The following is a 23,891-nucleotide window of genomic DNA, read 5'->3' as shown; positions in this document are numbered from 1 at the left end:
AGTGGGGGATCATTAGTCTGAACTGGATTGTCAGTCTAAACACAATGATTTCAATTGAGAGAAGGCTTTTTCATATCATTGAATACGCAAAAATTTAATAAATTATTACACTAGAATTTAGCACACACTTTCCTGCCTTTTTCAATTGCAATCAAAGTTGTCAGCCTAATGACTCAACAACTTAAATGTCATGAAACAGTAGACATCACACTCTTGAGAACCAAACTTTTCAAATTCCAGTCATTTGTTTGGATGGGTAAAATTATCATTTTTTTAAATAAATCTGTGATCAACCAACTGTTTACATGCCAACCATTCCTGCCTGCTGCTGTAATGTAAACAAGACCTGGGTGATTTTACGGTAGTGGTCACAATACTGAGTTTAAAGAGACCACAAGCCAAGTTGACTGCAATACAAGTGCACTTAATAGGGGATGTTTTATTTTGAGGTTTCTCCTGTTGTTTGCTGGTAATGGACTTGCACTCTTTTGCAATGTGCCCCATTTTATAACAAACATAACATCTCTTCTCCCTTCTGTCACCTTTGGTACACTCCTGCTTCTGGTCAGCCATTACTGGTTTCAAATTTAACTGGATTATCTTGGACTTGCCAGTTACACTACCTCCATGGGCTTCTATATACTGTTCTGCCAGCTAGATCATCTTATCTAAATCTTTTGGTGCTCTCTCTTTTAGAAACAGTGACATGTCAGTTGAACATGTGGTCATGAACTGGTCATTTACTAATAGGTCTGTCAGTCCCTCAAAACTGTTTTCACACATGACCATGTCAATCCATCTGGTGAAATATTGCCGAGGACGTGACAGTGTCACAAACTGAAATACAGTTTCTCCAGTGTCTGGTTCAACTCCTCTGAACTTCCGAAGAAAACCTTCTTCAGTAAGTTTATATCATTTCAGTAAAGCTACTTTTAATTTGTCATAATCAATGGCATCTTTTGATGTCATGCCTGTATATACTTGTAGACCTTTTCCTATGAGAAGTGGGCTGAGACAGACTGCCCAGTCACCTTTGACCCAGTTGTGACTTTGGGCAAATCTTTCATATCTCTCCAGGAAAGCATCCATGTCATCTTTATGTTCATCAAACTTGGGCAGCTTGGGTCAGCTAGCCTTGACTCCATTATCATTCTTGGGTTCTTCTCTTGGTTGGGTGAGTTTTGCTATCTCAATTTGTGCTCTTATTATCTCTATTTCTAGTCTCTCCTCTCTCTCTTTTTCCTCAATTTATATTCTAATTTTTTCTATTTCTATTTTTCTATCTTTTTCTTCTTTCTCAATTTGTCTCTTCTGTTGCTGTTATTCTCTTTCCAGTTCTTGTTTAACAAACTCTCGTGGTTCACCGTCTTTTAACCCAAGTTGAGATCCTCTTTCTACCCATTTACCAAAATCTGTTGACATGGTTATATAGCGTAATTTTAAATTAATCTCTACACAATTTTCATTACTACTATAGTTGTGTGTATATTGGTAGGCCTACTTGTTCACCATTGTATAATCCTGGCTGTGGTTGCCAATCGTCAGAATTTAAAAATCTGTTCTTCGCCTATTGTCAAAGGCTTTTAGCTATATTTCTTAATAGTATAAATATATACTATGTTGTTGTTTGGCTTAGAATTCTTCTACAGTAAGTGTCTGTGACTTGTAAGTGATAAATTCAATGATGAATAAAAAGCTCGCACTTCACTTGTTTTCAAAATAATATATATATTCAAACAAGTTAACGTATGTACAATAAATTCTTCAACACTATAGATATTATGGACATATAAATACTATATATGTAGTTCTCTCTTTCTGTCAAATATCCACTTAGGCCTATTCAATTACTTTAGAATTTCAGATGACATGACGAACTATCTTTATTTCTATTGCACTGTGATTCACTTACAATTGTGGCACCAGTTACCATAATTGTTTGATCTTTCTTTTGAAGATCCTCTGTTCCTTTTGTCAAAGTACACTCAGGCTGATTCAATTACTTTAGAACCATGCTTTCACGGAATATAATTATTCTTCTTATCTTCTTTTCTACTGTTAGTTTCACTAACATATTAAACATTAGGCCTATATCAATCATTAGACATATCACTTCTACAGTATTTAACTTCACACCAACTTTTTTCTCTTTCCCTATTATCTGTCTGCTTCTGTCCGTTTGCTGCTTCCCACTTGTCCCATCACTTACTCGTCTGTCCACCTTCTATATTCTCGACGTCAATGAATTATTGTCAAAACTTCCTACATTCGTCTGCTTTTAACTGTTATTATAACAAAAAACTAAACAATAATAAAACATTCACTCACAAAAATAAATAATCACTAATATCTATACCAAACAGTCTTTTATATCATGACAGAAGGAAATATTTGGGACTGAGCCAAAATGGTTGTAATTAAGGGTTGACTGCTATGCGGGTCTGGACCATATGTTAAAATTATTAATTTGTAAAATAGCTTATTTAATTCTGTTGTACATGCTGCTAGTTTAGATGCTTTGAAGTTTTTGTTGGATAGGTATATGGATGTGAAAGCTTATAATTTCATTTTGTGAATACCTTCTTTAGATAAATGGTCTTTGTGTACTGTTACATTCAACTTTGTCTTAAATGATTAACATTCAGATAGATATGAAGTATTCTTTCTTCTTGCTTTCAACCAAGAATAATAGCTATTGTATCAAGTTTTCAGCTCTAGTACCTACTCATTTAAAACAATATATGGCATAACTAAATCAAAATTTAAAAAATGGTTTTAGTGGATTAAGAAATAGTAACATAAACCTGGCTATTTTCTTTAAACTTAAACTGAACTTATCATAATCCTAAAATATACTCAAAGGAATAAGGTTAGAAATGTTTAACATCTTTTTAAAATCTTCAAACTTGTTAATAAATTCTGAAAAATAAATTCACAGAAAAAACAATTCTATAGTTTACTTAGAGCAATGTTAAATAAAACTTTGGGAAATAACGAAAGGTACACAATCATTTTTTTAAAACATGTCTACTTACAATTTTCTTCATAGCATCATTTGCATGTGTAGCAGCTGTAGACACCAGCTCAAGAGCTTCTAAAAGGTATAAATATTGTAAGAGTACATTTAACAGGTTATATTAAATTTTTAAAACAGCTAAATGTATGCGTGACTGTATACAATTTCAATGTTTTAATTTCTGATAATTGTAGACGTTCTGTTGATAAGATGATTAAAACATATTCTTATATGATAATTCTCACTAATAGAATGCTGGTAATATCAGTAGCTTTTCTATGAACTAAAAACAAATGCATTGGTAATATAAAGTGAAACTTGTCATACCACCAGAATAAGTATACAGTGGTAATAAACAGGAATTTGAAATAAATAAGGTGAAGCATTATAGCTAGAAAGTAGAAATTTACAATAGGAAGGGAATGGGTTCCAAGGTTACACTAAAAACAGGGGTACTACATTATCCAGTTTTGTATAATATCTTCAAAATAAGGCTGTGCACAGATCCAATATTTTTCTAGTGTACAATTAACATGTCATTAAATCAATGATGAAACATTTTAACCGATTTTGTGACTTACATTTACCATTCAATTAACCTTCTATCAGTCAACATTCCTTTTTGTTGAGTGTGTAGCAAATCCTATTTATACTAATGCATCTATTAATACAGATGGAGTACATATTAAGCACCTGATGTGCTCACCATTTGACTAAAAATGGTGACTTAATATTAATACATGGTACTATATTCATTAGTAAGGGCATATAATTTCACATAATAGAAATATTTCTCAACCAACCTGATATGACACTGAAAATAAAATTGTCACTAGAATACTGAGCAAAAAAGTTCAACTCATGAAACAAAATGTTAAGTGCATACAGTAGTACTTCAGAATGTCAATTAACAAAGTAATAAAGTGTTATATGTCTAGTATTTTTTTTTTTTTTTTACACCTGTATCTGTTAAGTTTCCTACCACTTCTGTTTCTTGTTTTGACATAGGAACACTGATTTTAGCATTAGTGCAATTACATCATTTAGTAAACCTCATTTGTTACATCTCTGAATGTTAAAATACTTACAATGAGGTTTAACATAAACATTTAATATAATTCATATTTGAAACCATCAGTACTTGGTGAAACTCTATAATTACAGAATTGAGGAAAAACTAGACAATTGTACATTTCACAAATACATCATTTATTGACGACCATGGTTTCGCCAGTAAACCGTGGTCAAAACCACCGTCGTGAATAAACGATGTATTTGTGAAACGTACAATTGTCTTGTTTTTGAACAATTCTGTAATAACTATTTAAAATCAAGATTATATTCTAAACAATCACTTTACTGAAATGCATATTTTTGATACACACGCATAAAGAAAGCAAACAACATAAATATGATAAATACAACATATAAAAAAAAATTTTCATAGTTATAATTATCATACTTATTCCAGAAGAATATTTATTTCAATAATTTATGCATTTGTTTTACTTTTTGAGAGAAACTGGAATACTTTCATATCACTTAAGGCAGAACAAAAATTGAAATATGAAAGAAAATAGTGATGAATAATTAATACAAAAGAACAATAAAAATAATATAATGTTAAAAGGTACATATTCAAGAATATTGTAATAAAGATCCAATCAAAATTCCAAATATATTTTGTATACGTACATGCACATTTTTGTTACTATCATATAAACTTACTTTCTGTATCAGCTCTATCTGCTGAGTCTTCTGGTAGTTTCTTTAAATAGTCTGAAATTAATTGAAGTGTAACACATATAAATCAAAAGTGAAATGAAGTGAATTATGTCTATAATGTTTTAAAACCTAAGAGCCTCTATAAGAACTGGATAAACTTTATACTGTAGAGTTATTTAATGTCCAAATTCTAAATGTTAATGGGAACAAGTTCCACAGTAATGAGCCATGGAAACAAAATCAAACAAATTTAGACATAGCTTGCACCTTCTTTTGATGTGTACATCCAGTGACTGATAGATATTATGTCTTGTCAAAACTTGTATTAATTCTAACAATGAATAAGGCTTTTCCATGTATATTTACACTCCAGAAACATCAATGCTAAATATTAAACTTGTAAATCAAATCAATTTCTAAAATATCTTTTGAGCCAAATTTTGGTTTTCAGGAAAAACAAAAAATATAGCAAAACTAAAACTTTTACTAAATATTACAAATCAATATTGCTGTTTGGATTACGAGTTCAAATTATTATTAAGAACTTCTGATCAAAACTGAAATAATTATATAGAACAAGACTAAAATTTAAAAAGTAACATATATTAATAAAGACAATATTATACTGGATAGAAATATCAAATGTCATTAATCAATACACCAGAAAATTAAATCCATAGTGATAAGGGGAACAAAATCACCAGTTGGTTACCTTTGCTGTTAATGTTATTTTCAGCTGCAATTTTAATACGAGATTCAACCAGGTTAATCCTATGTCCTTGTATTAAACTAACAATGCAAAATAATCTTCACAAGTTTAATATTAATTAAAAAAAGTATGCAAAAGTTATTATAAACAATGTGTAACAAAACTATTAATAAAATGGAATATGATATTATTTAGAAAATATATAAAAACACCACTTGTTTGGTAGCAAGATCCAAATAACTTACAGGAAATACAAGTACTCTTATAAGCTTTCACGTGTAGGCAATAATACGTATCCAACATCACAAGCTACTGGATGCTATAAAAGTCCAAATTCGAAAACAAATGCAAACTAATTATGCTTATGTTCTGTCATCGTTTCCTTAGTCCTTTTTTGAAGCTTATCCAATAGCTGCTAACAACAACAAAATAATGAGGCATACAAAACTATATATGCTAGTATGACAAAATCTACCATGTTCCACTGCAACAATTAAAGTTTTGAGACAGTAACAACTCAATCACGAAACTGCCTAAACTTTATCCTTGAAAGGAATAAAACTGGTCTTATATTACACTGAAATGAAATCAATAAATTACACTCTCTTGATTCTTACCTTTTAACAGCAACTGGTACCTGGGAACCCTCTGGACTGGAGTTAGCAAGTGATGTTGTAAGGTTAGGTTACCACATTCTTTCATCTTCTGTCATTCAAATAAATCATTGAATTGTATAGATTTGTATTTCTATTATGAACAAAATTGTCTATATATTTTTTCATGAATATACACAATGTCAATTCAACTGTTTACTCTTCAGAGTATATAATAATGCAAAAAAAATGTATTTCTTATCTTAACTAAGCTTTTAAATAATTATTTCATTAAACTTAACACAAAGTTATTCAAGAGCTATCTGCACTAGCCATCCCTAATTTTGAAGTGACAGCCTCGAGGGAAGGCAACTAGTGAATACTACTGTCTGCTAAATCTTAGGTTGGTCCTTAAGAATGAGAAATGGGATTCAACATCATATTATAATACTCCCATAGCTCAACTCTCTCGCTAGAAGCTTGGTCGATTTGACCTAAATCTTGACCACAAATTGACCGTTAGTTTCCATACTATAACATTTAACATGTTTTGTGTATCTTCACAAAATTTTGTAAGCTTTCAGTAAGAATTACAAGTCTTTTATACACAATCAGAATTTTTAAGGAAGTATTTTTACTAAAAATTATCCCATGAACATATGGAGTCAAAGTGTTCACTGATCCAAGTGAAAAGTGATTTTCATTTGCATAATCTCTAAAATTTCCTAAATAAATTTCAAACCTTTTTCAGTAAAATTTTAGAGATTATCTGTTACTTTCTCTACCCTAACTCTAAAAAGAGTTGGTCAAATTGACTGACCTCATAACCATCATAAAAAAAAACAAAGAAATTAATCTAAATTACCCTTTTTTCTTTTTAGAATGACTTCAATTTGTAACAGGAAACTAGACTTGTTTATCTTAAATAGCATGAACTACTAATAATATACATCTGTGTCTACTTACATTTTATTGTTTTATTGCCTTTGAACCTTGTACAACTAATAATCCCTCCACACAAGTTGTAAATCATTCAGCCAATGTGTAGCTCATGTTATCCTATCAAATTACATAATGCAGGACCTACTGGCAACCTGCTTGTGAGCATACCTCATGAAAAATTCATTATTATTTTTTTTCTTTATCTTACCTAAAAAGTTTCTAATTTTTAAACTTTAGTTACTTTTATAATAACAAATAAAGAATACACATATCAAAAGCAAGAAGTATAATACTTACCTGGGTCTTTTTCTTCTCTTTTTTTTTTACTGTCAACTGTAGATGAAACTTAACCACATATTTTTCATACAAATGGTACTATTACACTAAGTAATGCATCTAGAAACACAGAATAACGAAACATAAAAAGCAGACAATATCCTATAACTATAATAATTTTTCTGGCTTTCTAATTGATAAGAGCTATTAAAAATTATGCTAAGCTTGTCAAAGTGTTTCTTGTGGGAATAAAGTTTGAACTATAAATGACATACACAATTTTCTTTACACAAAACAGTGTAATATAATATATCATTTGATAGATTAAAACTTTGGTTTTCTATTGTTTATAAATAATATAGTAATTCAAGTAATATTTCTTTAGGGGTGTGATAAATGATTATTATGCAATATTTCTAATGGATTTTTAGTATTACACCGAGTTTTGAATCTTCAGTTCTCCAATGTCAGTACTTACGTGGATATCATCCATTATCTGTGCAAAACGAGGATGTTTGTTGCACCATAAATTGATCAGGTTCATTGAGTTGTCATAATTTTTCACAAATTCTGTGTACATCTTCAAGAAAGGAGCAAAATTCTTCATGATATCTCCTATTTTGCTCTCAGTTTCCCTGAAACAACAGTTTACTAAAGTTGAATTATCTCACCAATGTCATTTTTGTGAAAGTAATACATATCTTAGTGATATTAGTTAAAATTACAAAAATATTTCAAAAATTCTTTGTTTTCAACTGTTCTATTCCTAATCTAAAAGGATTAGTAAAGTTTTTTTAAAATAACAGAACTTGTGATTTTGATTTGTTCATTATGGCTTGAAATTAGTGTGTGTAAAAAACAGCATTTCAGATATTTCGTCACTGCCCAGTAAGTTTTTCACTCAGTATCAGAACACCAGTTAAGCTTAATGATGAGACAAAAAGTTATACAATATTCTATTAATGGAAAAAATAAATAAATGCAACAAACTTGTTTTTAAAACAAAATCATTAAACTTTCAAAACTGAGAGTTTGAAAACATTCAAGATATCTAAACGTTTTGAAATAACTTTACCAATTCTCAAGCCTTTCCTCTAGCTGTGGAAGTAGGAAGTCGTGATGGAGTTTGTAAAGTGACTTAAGGTTTGAAAACATCTGTGTAACAACCTCTTGTGGAAACATTGAGTGAGCTCGATTCTCTTGGTCAACACGAAATGCAAAGACCTGATCCAGCAAGTGCAAAATTGACACATAAGTTCTCTCAGTTGTCATCAGTTCCATGGCAATCCTGTGAAGAGTTTGCTGTATCTTTTCCATCTTCTCCCTTTTAAGGCCATACTAGTGAAATGGCAGTAATCTAATTAAAGCTTTTAGTATCACTTTATTTAGAATATTACATTAAAGAAACTTCTACAAGGAAACGAATGTCTGACCTTAACTGTTTTTCAAAGCTGACTTGTTTATATATTTATAAATACTTTTAGTTATGGAAAACTTACATTAACTTAAAACCTCAAAGTTTTCATACAGTAATTATGCTAACAAAAAGAAAATTTTATACAATAGTGGGCAATGTCTCCAGAAAATCACTGCCTCAAGACAAATCTAGCAAAACTTATATTTACTCTTTCTTAACATGATTATAAGAACTTTTGATAGCACATAATAATAGTATGTATGATGCTCTTTATACAAGAAAAAAAAGGTATAAAAAAAAACAATAGTTTTTCTTCAAACTACTTTTTTCAAATTATGATAAAAAGATAATGATAATAAGAACAATTTGACTAACCTTAACCCTTTAATGTCCACGGAAAAGTTTTTTCCATTACCATAATTGGCATAAATGTATGGGTAGAAATGATAAAGGGTTAAATACCAAATTTATTTTCAAAATGTAAGAAAGTTATTTTCCTACAATAAATAACCATACATTTATATAAAGAGTAAGCATAATAAGGTTTCTGTACAAATAGCTAATACAGAATCACTCTTCTTTATAAAGAGCTAGTATAATAATTATTCTGAATAAAATTTGTGTATAGGCGTCACTTTGAATAAACAGCAAAGATATCATTCTATGGAAAAACCAGTTTAGTCATTATTCTTTGTAGAGTTTGTGTTTTTTAATTTCGCGCAAAGCTGCACGAGGGCTATCTGTGCTAGCCGTCCCTAATTTAGCAGTGTAAGACTAGACAGAAGGCAGCTAGTCATCACCACCCACCACCAACTCTTGGGCTACTCTTTTACCAACAAATAACGGGATTGACCATCACATTATAATGCCCCCATGGCTGAAAGGGCGAGCATGTTTGGTGTGATGGGGATTCAAACCCACGACCCACGTATTGCGAGTCGAGCGCCCTAACCACCTGGCCATGCCGGGCTCTTTGTAGAGAGCAAATATGCTCATTCTTCTGTGTAAAGAGCAAGTATAGTCATGTTTCTGGTAAATATTTTTGTGTAAAGATTAAGTGAGGTAAATCTTTCTTTAATTCTTCTTTATACATATTTTATACAGTCATCTTTCTGTATAAATAACCAATGCAGTAGCTTTTCCTGCATAAATAACAAAGTCTTCTACTGTATAAACTTAAATGTTGAGTTTTTGTGTACATAATAGTACGTACAGTTACTCTTTTGTATAGAAGTTAGTATCTTATCTTACAATGATAGAATTTAGGAACACAGTATTTGCCTGTCCGGGTTGCACTTCCATGTGCCAATTTTTTCTAACCACCAACTGTAAGTAGCTATATCTAGGGGAACATCATTCAATTGGTTAAAAATTTATGACCCTGAAGGTGCAAATATTGAAAATGTTTACAAGAAAGTTCTGTATACATCTTTTCCAAAATGAATTCGATAGTCCTAAATTTTAGATAGTGGCTTAAAATACCACAACTCTGCATATTTTGTTGAATTTTGACACATTCAACAAACAGAATAACACGATCTGGAAAAACAGATGTCTGTCTATCCTTTGAATATTAACATAAAAATTAGGAGAAAAAGAAATATGCAAAAAACAAGTATATGTTTAGGTGTAAGGCCTAAGAAGAGCAACTCTTATGGATGCATGTTAGTTTCTTTGTGTATATGTTGTTAAAACCAAATAAAAAAAGAATGTTTTCTACTTCAATAGTTTTAAATTATAATTTTCCTGTGATGCTGTAAAATCAAAATGATTTTTTTAAAAGCCAGTTTTCAGAGTACAATAGTTTATGTCATTTTATGTTAATAAAATGCATTAAATTTTTAAATTTTAAAGAAAATGTAAGCATGTGCAATAAGGATGTTTGAACATGTTATCTTTAAGTTTTGAAGATATTTGGTGTGTAATTTTCTAAAATTTTGTTTAAAATTGAATGTTTGTTGCATTTTGAGAATTCTATTAACAAGTGCACAAACATGGATGACTAAATTAAACTTTCGAAGCTGGGGTGAGTACTTACAATAGCAATGTTGCCAGAAGTGGTTTTTAGTTTTAAAAACTTTAAGAAAGAGCATAACTCAGTAGTCAAACATTTGATTTTGTGTGGTTAGATAAGAATGTAAATTGAGTGAAATACAACTATATATTTTGTCAAATTTTGACACATTCTACTAGTAAAGTAGTATTTCTTTATAAACAGTGAATGTAAAATCATACTTCTGAATAAATAACTAGTATAGCATGATTTTTTTATGTATAAAAAGCTACATTTTTTCTGTATAAACAGCTAGCATAAATTCATTCTTCTGCATAATAGGCATATTGTCATTTTTAACTATAAAAACACATATACAGCAGTCTTGTATAAAATCATGGCTTTTATATAAACAGAAAGTAGTCATTTAATGTTTAAAAAGCAAGTCACTATTCTGTATCTTAAAATATTTAAAATTAAAAGTGAAGTAAGAAATTGATTTAAAATAGCTTTTCAAAATAACGTGTTGTTGAAAAAGTAATTTTTATTTTCAATAACTTATTTATTAAGAATAGCTTCATTCTAATATAAAATTATGAAATGTAGCTTAAAATATAATTGTATTTAATACAATACATATAATAAAAAAAATTGCAGTTTGAAAAGTAAATAAGTACAAAGTTAGATTAATACAACAGATTGCTGGTAAATGGTAATTCACCTCAAGGGGCAGCACACATCCAGAGCTATTGGGAATGTCCACATCTTGTACACTGTTATCATCACACTCACTGGGTTCTCCTGCTGTGCTGATGGCATCATCCAGTGATTCTTCTTCATCTTCACTCTCTGATATACTGTCATAACCTTGTTCATATCTCTGAATGACATGTTCTGTGCTGAACCTAAAGATAAATTGAATTATTAGTTATCACACAGCAAGTATCTAAACAGAATGCATCTTGAAAGGGAAAGTAATTGTATGCTTGTTGTACTGTCAATTTTTCATTAAGAAATGATTAAAATTTCTCAAAGAAAAGAATCCTTTTATAACATTTCACAAGTTAGTTTCTACTTGTTGATCCAAATGACCTTTATTTTGAATCTTTTTCATGCTGTCTTCTTGGATAATATCCCATATAAGGGTGATATAACTTGAAAGAGAACATTCAAAAAGAGTAACATTAGGTTTAACTGTTAGATCTACCATAATATTTATTACTATATACAATGAACTTGTAGTAAAATATCTAGTAGGTGGTAGAAACTGAGTTAGTGATACTAATTTCATGCATTACCCAGCACTCGCATACAAATTGACATAAACTACACACAATATCTATGCTTCTAAATTTTAGTATTTTACTGTTTAACTTCACTTTAAAGTTTAAGCATCCAGCAGTGTTGGATATATTATACCTTTATAGTTAATACAATTTATAAATTATAGATCTAATTAGGCTATTACTATTAGTGGTAGTAATAACATTAGTAATAAATACTAATAGTATTACTATTAGTAATACTATTACTATTAATAACTAGTACTACTACTGTACAATCTAGTAATAGTACTTTATAGTGTACAGTATACTGTATAGTAACTTGGGTCTAACTATAAATTATAACATTATTAGAATTAGATATAGTACTGTGTTAGAACTTTTAGGCCGATGGCACCATATATTTCATTACTTTCACGAAGACTGACTTGTACATGCTACAAAGTTGAACAAATGTCAAGCGTCGTCTGTCTGAATCGGTGTTTTGTTCGTATTGGACGACTTGAAAGAGTCAGATTTAATCTAGACCTCTTCCTCCCTAACAAATGTCGAGGCAATATTTTGCCTTTACTTCAAATATGGCGCTCGAGGACACTGAATGTGACGTCTTGCGCGCTCCAACCTATTTAAACTCCGTTTGATTCGGCGTGTTAAGGTCATCCTTTCACTCACTGACATTACAAAAGTTTAAATTCATTTCAACTAGCAGCATGTGTCATATAATCGAAAGAAAACCATTCCACAAAATCGTAAATTCCAAGCCTATGTGCTGCATTGCCTTGAAAAAAATGTATATTTTAATACACGATCTTATGACGGACTTAAACTATCACGCTCACTAAAATGCTTATAGAAACGGTGACAGGAGTCCGAAATGGCGCATGCGTATGAGCCCAGAGCTTGTTAAAAAAAAAAATCGAAATAAGTATTCTTACCTTCATCCCTTTTGGGTAGATTGGCTAAGTCAATAACTTTCGTGCTTTGATAAGAAATGAGTTTTTATTTTTCATTAAAACACACACAAAACAGTTCCACATTTGCAAGAGTCAGAAAAATTTTATGGAAAAAGAATCAGCTTCTTTCTCAATGTTACAAACCAAAATCTGAAGTGTCAAATTCAAGAGGCTAAAGTATAGTGTGTGAATATCTTATAGCCTAAAAAGGTAAAGTAATTACTCAACTTCATAATTTAAATTAACTAGTATGACGTCCCATGTTGAATAACTTCATCAGTTTTCGGGTATAGGATTTCTCAAGAATCAGAGCCATTAGCACAAAATAAATAATTAAACTGGTTTGAACTGGTAAACGTAATGCGCAAGCTTTAAGTGCCGAGATCATTCAAAGGTCTCACATCCTCTGCATATGTATATTGGAATGCAAATGAGGTCAAATTATTAAAATATCTAATAATTTTTTTAAATATTTTGCCAGTATTTGTTAGTATATTGCGTGTATGTGCGTGCCGTACTTGAATAACTTTAAATGATAATCTTCTAAGTAAATCCTAAATTTTTCTTGTTTATAACGCAAATGTTACTGATATATTTGTAAAAAAAAATGACACTGAAAAATAATAAATTAAAGGAAACTGGGTAAGTGAAAAGAAAGTTGTAGAAAATATGTATTACTAATTTTGTTTGTTGTTAAGCATAAAGCTACACAATGGATTATCTGTGTTCTACCCACCGCGGGTATAGAAACCAAATTTTTAGCGTTATAAACCCGCATACTTGAAGCGGAGCCACTGTGGGGGGGAGGGGGGAGAATACACTATTAAAGTAACCCTGTAACTCGAAAAAATGTGTGTGTGAATGTTGCGCAACGCACCATTTAAAATTGCCATTATTTTAATAGTAAGGAAATAAGTTATTCCTTTATAGTCTTCTACTTGAATTTGTGAACTTTGTATTTCTTTCGCACACATTATTTTTTAATCGTTATATATTTTTGTTATTGAATTTCAATCAAGCTCTTTCTTAGCATACTACGGTAAACGATAAAATTGATCTATTTACGTATATATCTCTGAACCATCGTTAACACGAACTTAAAAGTTCAGTCATAGCCATCTCTAAATTAGAACTGCTAACCAGAGGGATAACAATCAATCAGTAGCACCTGTCACCACAAGAACTTTTTCTGATGTTGAACAGAATAACGGGATTGACTATCACATATAACACACTCACAGCTGAAAATGCAGATCGTGTTTAGTAGCATAACCATTAGATCTTTCGATCCGATGCTCTGCGCACTGACTACTTGACCGCAGAAGTTTCCGTTCAATCTGAAAACATCACAGTTATCAATACACATATTAGGATATGACTTCACCTATGTACAAGTGTTGAAACCACGAGTAAATCAAATATGTTTGTGCGTATTATGTAACAAGAGATGTTGGCGTAACAAACCAGATTATGACCCCTTGGAATTACCTAATGACTGACATTTTCCCGTTCATCATGTTACGTATATTTCCTGTCGTTTTGTAACTTGATAAAAGTATTCCACGCTCGAAATATTGTTAGTGATTAATTTCGACATCGTTATAGATTGTATATATATATAAATAGAAGACATACTTTAGCTGGAGGAACTATTCATTTTATCAGATAAAATTCCCAACAGAAATGTTAAAAGTATTTAATAAAGCTTAACGTCAAAAATCGCGCTGGTATCTGATGTTTAGTTTACTGTAGAAAAACACGCATAATTTGGATAACTCGTAACGCGCATTTTTTGAATAACATACACCAAATCAATAAACACAAGTGGAGAATAACTAAGAAAAATCCACAGTTCAAAACTATGACTATTCAAACATTTATTGCGATATATATATATTAATATCGCATACCCATGCAAGGTGATACTTTTGGACTAGTTAGAAGATAGAATCGGTAGTGTGACTGTCCAGATAAACTAACACAGCCATTTTTTGTTGATATTTTGTTTCAGAATTTCACTCAAAGATACAGAAGAGCTATGTGCGCTAATTTTGAATTGGTAGACTAGAGGAAAGGTAGCTAGTCAATAACATCCACTGCAACATCTTGGGCTACTCTTGTCTGGTCGATTAGTGGAACATGATCCGTCACTCATGACGTATTCATCCAAATGGGCAGATGTTGTTGGATCTAATATACCAAAAATAATTGTCGTTGCAAACACACAGAAATAATTCGATGACGAGGAACCCACTTTGAAACTAATAATGCTTGGAGATGGCTTGAATGGGGTAATGAAGAAAAACTTTAATACAAGTTTAATATAACAGCAAATGTACAATGTTTCCACAAGGTTTTCTCATCATCCCCTGATTATTTAGTTCTTTATAAATTGCCGGGTGGTTAGGGCACTCGACTCGCAATCTGAGGGTCGCAAGTTCGAATCCCCGTCCCACCAAACATGCTCGCCCCTTTCAGCCGTGGGGACGTTATAATGTGACGGTCAATCCCACTATTCATTGGTAAAAGAGTAGCCCAAGAATTGGCGGTGGGTGGTGATGACTAACTGCCTTCCCTCTAGTCTTACACTGCTAAATTAGGGACGGCTAGCGCAGAAAGCCTCCGTGTAGCTTTGTGCAAAATTCAAACCAAACCACACTAGTTCTTTATGTTTCAACAAAAAAATTCAAAATCGGATAAGTATTGAAGTAGACAATGAAGAAAGAAAACAATAGATGGTTTTTAATTTTTATGTAATGATCGTCTGGTTTACTCTGGCCCATATTTATACCACTGGCCGTATGTTGAGTCTAGTATCAAAGTTTATGGCTATTACTTTCGCTGGGATTAGGATACGGGATAGACCCAGTCTATACTGGACAATTAACAAATTAATCATTTTATATAAAAGTTAGTACAGTAAATTAAGGCATAGTATGATTTTAGATACACTGTTGGAGAAGAGCTTTTAAATCGTGAAATATCTGCTTATAGTGATTCCCAATCCAGGGGTGGCGCTAAAGAGCGGCTTGCGGGCTATACCCACTCCAAAATTTGTTTTAGCCACCCCAACGAGCTCGTTCAACACGCTGGTGATCTACACATCTTGAAGCAAAGCTGCTCCGTATTCTGTCTGTCCCCTCCTCCCACCTGGAAAAGGTTGGCGCTGGCTCTGCTACAATTACTGTGGGACATCGAAATGACGTAATTCGCAGTCTGAACCCCTTAATCAGATGATGATAAACATTTGTTAAAATTTAACAAGTTTCTGATAGAAGTTATTGACAACACGTGTTTGTGTTCACCACTACACAACATTGTCAGCGCATTTGTGTAATTTTTGTTTTCTTAGCGTAAAGCTACACAATGGGCTATATGCACTTTGTTCACTGCGGTAATTCGAACCCTGAATTTTAGTGTTGCAAGTCTATATACACATTGTTGACCCATCGGGAGACTCTACTAGGATGGCTGTTGAATCTCTATAATAATAATAGTTAAAGTTACTTATCAACAGGTTTAATTAGGAGTAACATGCAGGTTACAAAAATGTACCATAGGTTATCTGTTGGGTACCCTCACTGATAGCGACGTTTTTGGCCTTTAGGAGTAACAAGTTATATATAGCAATAACAAAAACCCGATAAGACAAGAGACTTCTAAAAACAGAAAAGGATAAAACGAATAAAGGTTTATCCTTTAAAATCTCTCAGCTTTACATATTATTTTCTTTTATAATTGAAGTTAGGACAATATTATTATTCTGCAGTACTTAATTACATTTACAAATAGGCTTACTGAGTTACAACTACAAAAGCTTTTTCACTGAAAGCTATTTCTAAACTTCGTTGTGCAACAAAGTTTGTTGTCTGAGGATTTGGCGTTATAAAAACATTTACTGTAAAACTAACTGTTTTCATAACGTAATTAGATAAGAATAAATTAAAAGTATTAGAAGTTTACAATTTTGATAATCAACGTATAGAAGATTAAGAATTTCACACAAACTAACCTACGAGGTGACACACTGTTACTAGCTTTATTATAATTTTTTTTGGTCGGGCTGGGGATCAGAGGGTCGGAGGCTAGAGCTTTGATGCTTCTACATACCCTTTGCGCTTCCAGTTTATGGGCACGTAATAAAAGTGACAGACAAATCCATAATTGGCTTAGAGAGTCTAAAAAAGCCTTTGTAATGGCGGGTGATGCTAACTGACTGTTTTCCTACTGTTTAGCAGTTCAGAATTGAAAACAGCTATAACTGAATCCTAGGGGTCTCTGAACTAGGTGTTTAGTTCATTTGCTGTATAAGGTGGAGTTCAGGTTAAAAATAGTAAATAGCAAATACTCTGGTAGAGAAGAATTAGTTAAAACAGTTAATTCACAATATTCACGCAAGTGATTGTGTTAAAAACATGGGGAGAATAAGCATAATTTAATTATTCAATTAATAAGATTCAAGTTTGTTGGTCACTGTTTATTGAAAATAAGCTGCTGTCTTAGCAAAGAATACTACAAGATAACTAAAAAGATAACTGGTATACAGTACACTATAAATATTGGCTGTAGTTTATATGTAGGTTAACAATGAAGTTACAGAGTATAGTGAAGAAGTGTATTTGTTTCTAGTTGAGCGCAAAGCTACACAATTGGCAATCTGTGCTGTGCCCACCACAGGTATCGAAATCTGTTCTTTAGCGTTATAAGCCTCCAGACTTGCCGCTGAGCCATTGGGGGAGATGGAAAAGGGATAATTTCTAGATGTGGTGGTAAAAAAGAGGAATATCTATCTTTTAAGTGGAGACAGCCTGTTCGAATCCCGTTACCGGACATGCTTGCCCTTTCAGCTGTGGGGACATTATAATGTGACGATTAATCCCACTTTTCGTTGGTAAAAGAGTAACCTAAATGCTGGCGGTGGATGGTGTTGACTATCTGCCTTCCCTCTAGCCTATTACTTCTAAATTGGGGAAGGCTAGCGTAGATAGACCTCGAGTAGGTTTGCGTGAAATTTCTAAAACCAAACAAACAATAAATGGAGAATACACACACACACACACACACACGTACATACGTATTGCTTCTCTTTTTACGGTAGTGATATTCTTCATATATGTCTCTGTGGTAGATATAACCTAAACATCGTTTTCTCGCACACCAAACTAGAGGTGCGTCTTTCACATGTAAAACTAATCAGTTGTGAATACAGCAGATGCTTAGATCACATGGTAGTTTTCTCTATTTTGTACGTGATATTAAAACGATTTTGAAGCCTCACCATGTCGGTATAGTCCATGTCGCCACGCCTGTTCATGTTCTATCTGACGACAAGTACATCTTGGCAATAGCCCTGCAGCGTAGCTTCTATTGCAAAATGCTCCGTCGTAATCTTGTCAGATCCAAAGCACACCACTCTTCCCCGCATGCTTTCAATAATTTATCTAGCATACAAAATGATTATTTCACACAAAAATCCATGAGCGACTTGACCAATATGTCTTCGTACTGAATAGCTTGATTACATACCCGTTTCATTATCCAGTTGCTTAAGATACGCGACCGTTGAACGGGAGGTGTGAATGGAAGTCTTATCTTAGTGAACCCATACCCTGTTTGCCTCGTTTTTGTACAAAGTTGTTATTTCTTTGTTGCACACAGGGTCCAGAACAATGGTCTGATAGCAAGAAGAATTCATCTTGATCTTTGTATTCATTCTTCTAACCCCCAGTTTGCCCAAGGCACAGTATCCAGCTATGAACATGAATCCATTGGAAAAAAAAATTCGCGACATGTCGTGTACCAGTTTTGGAGTTTTTCTCCACACATTAACCAGTAGAAGATGGCATAAGACTTGCTTTATGCAGCTATCAAGATACACAAACAATTCGTCTAGTCTCATCACGTACTGCCATTTTTCTCCGGCTTAGTAGAGCTGATACAGTCTTCTACATTTGGGGACACGTGGACGGCTTTTGCCTCTGACTTTTGTGTTCATGTATTCTTACTATTATAAGATGCCTGAGGTACGACTTGTTTCGGGTCTACTTTTGGGTGATCCTGGGTCCCCAAGTTGATCCATATCCCTTTTTCTTTTCTAATGCCATTAAGTATAAGGTATATCTTCGTCTTGGAAATTCTAAATCCCCAATCTGAACACACCTTTTTGATCTTAGCGTTTTAATATTTTGTGTCGAAAAGGGCTGTTACATACCCTTATCAAAAGCAATCGAATATTGGTGCATCACACTATCTTCGAACACCAAACAACGTCAAAAACAGATGTTACTGTCACATGACTTGCTGATGTACATATTCCAAATTGTTTCAATATAACCACCGAACCACCCTCTGTATGTGTGTGTGTGTGTGTGTGCGCGCGCTCACACACGTACATCTTCATTTTTCTAGCTTTGTAGTTATCAATAAAGAAACAAATCATATCATAGTTATACAAACCACATCGCTTCACACGAACTTCACTGAAAGAAAATGAAATCAAGTAACCAATGAATTGAAATATAGTTACTTTGTGAAACAGACAAGAACTGCACAAACGTTTTAAAATGTTTGAATTGGAGAAGTCCGATTGCTTTTGATAGGCTTAACGGTTTTCATACAAATATTTGACATTGAAAACAATTAATGCTCGTCGATGAGCACTAAAACGATGTCTCGAGAAAAACTGTAGACTTATGCTAACACGTCGAAACAATGTCTCTAAATAAGCTGGAAACCTATGTTAGGATATTTAATCAATGTATTAAATAAAAGATAAAGGCGTGCGATGGCTTCCAAATCAAGTTATAAATGAGCTCTAGAAAATCGAAATACACGTACTGTCTACGAAAAAGCGCTGTAAACCTGATCAGAAAGACCACAATATCATCTACAAACAAGTAAACAGATGCTAGCAGATCGAACTACTGTCTTGAAGATGGTGCACGAAGCCCGTTGTTAATTTTGTACAATGTGTACACATATATGAAAGACAAGCAAGTTGTAAAAGTTCAAATAGCTATCAAGATAAAGTAGAAGAAAATGTTTTACCTGTATGTGTTCGTATCTCCACAATATTCGAACGTATTTCTTGATGACGTCATGTGATAGGCCCCACTTGTACTTGTTCTGAGGTCAACGTTTGTGGGAGACGCAAGGTTAATAGTGACGGGGTATATACTTTGGAAACTGGGAAAGCTGGCAAACGGAGGATTTCGAAGGTCTGATTTTGAACCTTCACTAGGGTTATAAGCACCAGTTTTTGACAAACAGGCTGTGGAACAACTGGAACCACTGGCCGATTTTTTAAACTCTTGCCTTTGGTGACAAAATGCAGAATAAGAACTTGTAAAACCACAAGCGTTGTTGGTGGCGTGCTGAAACTGAGAAGAAGTAAGCGGTTCCGAAGAGGAGCCATTCACTTGATTTGAGTTAATATTTGGCATTCCGTTACACTGTGCACTAGTTCTAAAATTCACAAAGCTTGCGTTACTAGCACTAAAACTTCGCGCTTGACTAAATGCTTCTCTTTTCTCTGCAATTGTGATTTCGTCCTTATCTTTACCCAATGTAGCATTGTCAAAACACATACTTGTCGCTTTTTGAGTAAAATTGCTGAACGCAGAAGCCATGTTGTTTTCCTGCAATAAATGTTGAAACTTTTCTTGGTTTTTTCGCACAAATTCTGCAAACAAATCACTATTATCCACAGATTTTTTTTTTCGCGTTTCCTCAAAGAAGCTTTTCGCGTTGTGAGTCGCGTTTCCAGACGACATTTCACTGTGCCAGTTGTGTTCGTTTTTACGAACGCGAGAAAACCGTTCTTGAGTTTCTTTCATTAATTGCGCTAGTCTTTCTTGTCGTTCTTTATCGCAAAGAGAATCTTTAAAAATCCTCCCTGAAGTTTCTCTGAAATTATCGTTCATTGTTTTTATTTCATTTGTGCCCCGGTGATTGTCACTATGAGAGAAGAATCCTGTAAGTTTCACCTTTTCAGACTTTGGTGATGGCGGGATGCCATGTCTGGGACTTCTCCGGCCATTAACTGTTATTACAAGTGATGAGTTCAAACAAGGTTTTTTCCAGTTAACGGGTTTTTCACCTGCGGAGAAACCTATCAATCGCACTTGTATCTCGTCCTTTGTGGGAGTCAAAGCATCCATGTTTGTCCCACCGGCATCCTCCTGGGACACGGCGGTGGGTTCCGGAGACATGTGAAGGAAAAGATCTATAAATAGATATATATGTGTATATAATATTTTCTTATTCAAAAGCATTTCCAAGTAGCTTTTTTTTTAAATACCTTGTGTAGTACATAATTACGTAGGAGAACATGCATAGTTGCTAATGCTTATTCTTTCAAAATTAGGAAACAAAATATAAGTGAAATATTATAAACAGCTGAACTTAAGATACACATTTAAAGAAGTTTGATTACGAATAACTATAAATGTACAAATGGATTTATAATTGAAGTCTTTAATTAAGTAACTTGTATTACGTGGTAAATTATTCGTAAAGTTCTTTGATTAATAGCATATTTATTGTCCAATTACCAGTATTTTCTGCATGTTTTACCTGTCTTCTTCACACGAGGTAAAATCAATTTATTTATTATCTCCTCAGTTCACATTCGAACCCGAGATCTCTCACACAATAGGCAGTTGCACTATCAACAGGGCTAAACTGTTAACCCCAAATTGGGTGCTAGGTAGGCACTTTTTAATAACCCAAAGTATTACAAATATAAATATATATATACAAAGTTTAGGTTTTTGTTATGTCGCTCTTTAAATATACAAGATTCGTGGAAGATTTGCATTATGTTCTTATCATCATACCTTTTAGTAACTTAACACTGAATATAGAAGTTTTTGTTATCAATGTTGTAACTTCATGATAAAGCACATGTTAAATATTGTCAGGATTTTAAATACATTTTAAAGCACAACTTTAATAAAATGTCTAACTCTGCCCCATTAATATAATTTTGAGATGATAATATTACTTTTCCAAAAGGACAGTGAGATTATGGAAAGGGACGGGAACCAAAATATAAGTTTAACTGTGTTTAGGCCTTGTTGTAAAGATAATTCCTTAATAATACATCTATTAGTAAAATAAATATACCATAAATATTTTCAAAATAATAATGGATATACCGTTCCAATTTTCTTTAATAGAGTAAAATAATTATTGCATATTTTAGGGTTTCACAACCCGAGTAACAAAGTCTCGACACTTATATTTTTTTTCTTTGGTATTTAAAAAAGGGGCCACCTAGACACCCTATATCCTCTCTTGCACCATTTAGTTCTGCAATACTTTCTTTAGTTCGTGAAAAATGGCGCACAAATTCAACAGGAGTGTGTATACAATGTTCAGATTATTAGGAGGAATAGTAACTTGTAGATTTTGTCTTGCAGGATTTGTTTGGATGAGCTCACTCTAACAATGTAGCTCAACCATTCAATAAGGAGGATTCCCGCTTTTGACCAAGCTAGGGCTACTTTTATTGGCAAATTTTAAAAGCGTAGTTTATTTGTGGAAAGCCTTACGACTTTTATGAAGAAGAGAAAAACGTATTAATTTTATAATATTACGAAGAAAACGTTATTCGTTATACACCTGCACGTTACGCTAATCCTGAATCGTACACTGACGCGATACCATAAAACGTTACCAAGAAAAAAAAACAAAAAATTTTGAGATTTGTTCATGTGCTGTACTATTTCGTTCAAGGCTTTCTATAAAAAAGAAAAAAGTGAAACACAACTTGTCATCTTTAGGTTAGCAAACTAAACGTTCTTGCATTTGTTTTTCACAAAAACAAAAAGTTTTGAGCACGTTGTCCATTATTTAATAGTCTTGTTGAAAAGTATTTTAAACGAGTTACAAGACATCAGATGACAAGCGCAGTTTCACTCGTAAGTAACAGCGAGTATTGTGAATTATTTCAGGAGCTTTTTATCAGCACTGATGTTGATACACACACGAGTTCCGGGTGCAGTGCTCACGAGCGCGAGTTCAGGATATCGATACAGCTGACATCCAATAGACCTGTTGTACGAGTAAATCAATATAATGTGCAAACGCTACATTCTTACTCTCCTAAAGTGCATATTTAATATTTCCAAGATATTTAATTTGCTAATCCTCTAATTTAGACCATACTAAACCCGGTCGAGGTCATGTGCTAATTCAACCCTAGGTATTACTTCATATAGCAGGATCCAGTCATGGAAACTATTTATTAATTCATAGGTATTACTTCCTATAGCAGGATCCAGTCGTGGACACTATTTATTGATTCATAGGTATTACTTCCTATAGCAGGATCCAGTCATGGAAACTATTTATTAATTCATAGGTATTACTTCCTATAGCAGGGTCCAGTCGTGGAAACTATTTATTGATTCATAGGTATTACTTCCTATAGCAGGATCCAGTCGTGGAAACTATTTATTGATTCATAGGTATTACTTCCTATAGCAGGATCCAGTCGTGGACACTATTTATCGATTCATAGGTATTACTTCCTATAGCAGGATCCAGTCGTGGAAACTATTTATTGATTCATAGGTATTACTTCCTATAGCAGGATCCAGTCGTGGAAACTATTGATTCATGCGATCGTTGTATTGTGTCCTACTTTACTTTGTGTATGTGGGACTAATTTGCGAACAGATATTTATTGATACTTGTGATTCAATTTTCTTATTGGTCAGATACAGATTAAAGGTGAACTATAAATGCAGTTTTAAACGTTTTCAACTGTGCATTTTGGTTCTTTTTTTCTTTTTTTTTACCTGCTGCAAATTCTCGTCTTCGTTTTCTGTATTTTTCGTCTTCGTTTTTTCTCTTTAAAAACATGCTGACTATATTCGTGCCTTAATTTTATGTAAACTTCATTTTTAATTTATTTTGTTTGAATTAAAAATTTTATGACGTATTTAATTAAATACAATTTACTTTGATTCAGCCTAAA

The 23,891-nt window shown here is 32.8% G+C and overlaps 1 protein-coding gene across 5 annotated transcripts in view; it reads right to left on the bottom strand.

The window, feature by feature from the left end:
- The window catches only part of LOC106458741 (FYVE, RhoGEF and PH domain-containing protein 1-like), a 57,117-nt gene that overhangs the window by 15,339 nt on the left and 17,887 nt on the right, over positions 1–23,891 (bottom strand). For 3 of the 5 annotated variants that reach the window (XR_002610418.1, XM_022385047.1, XM_022385046.1), the window contains 7 exons: positions 19,955–21,131; positions 11,393–11,576; positions 8,337–8,599; positions 7,740–7,896; positions 6,068–6,155; positions 4,745–4,795; positions 3,036–3,094 (listed from right to left, as the gene is read on the bottom strand). Coding sequence is in view for 4 of the 5 variants with exons in the window: in XM_022385047.1 (XP_022240755.1) it covers positions 3,036–3,094; positions 4,745–4,795; positions 6,068–6,155; positions 7,740–7,896; positions 8,337–8,599; positions 11,393–11,576; positions 19,955–21,117 (1,965 nt within the window). In the remaining variant the exon portion in view is untranslated. Of the gene's footprint in view, positions 1–3,035; positions 3,095–4,744; positions 4,796–6,067; positions 6,156–7,739; positions 7,897–8,336; positions 8,600–11,392; positions 11,577–12,323; positions 12,342–12,382; positions 12,737–19,954; positions 21,132–23,891 lie in introns of those variants that run through there. The other 2 variants (XM_022385048.1, XM_013918281.2) reach the window with 2 other exon arrangements.

The sequence above is a fragment of the Limulus polyphemus genome, unplaced genomic scaffold, assembly GCF_000517525.1.
Source record: "Limulus polyphemus unplaced genomic scaffold, Limulus_polyphemus-2.1.2 Scaffold507, whole genome shotgun sequence".
In the NCBI taxonomy this organism is placed as follows: domain Eukaryota; kingdom Metazoa; phylum Arthropoda; class Merostomata; order Xiphosura; family Limulidae; genus Limulus; species Limulus polyphemus.
This window is presented reverse-complemented; position numbering and strand designations above follow the sequence as displayed.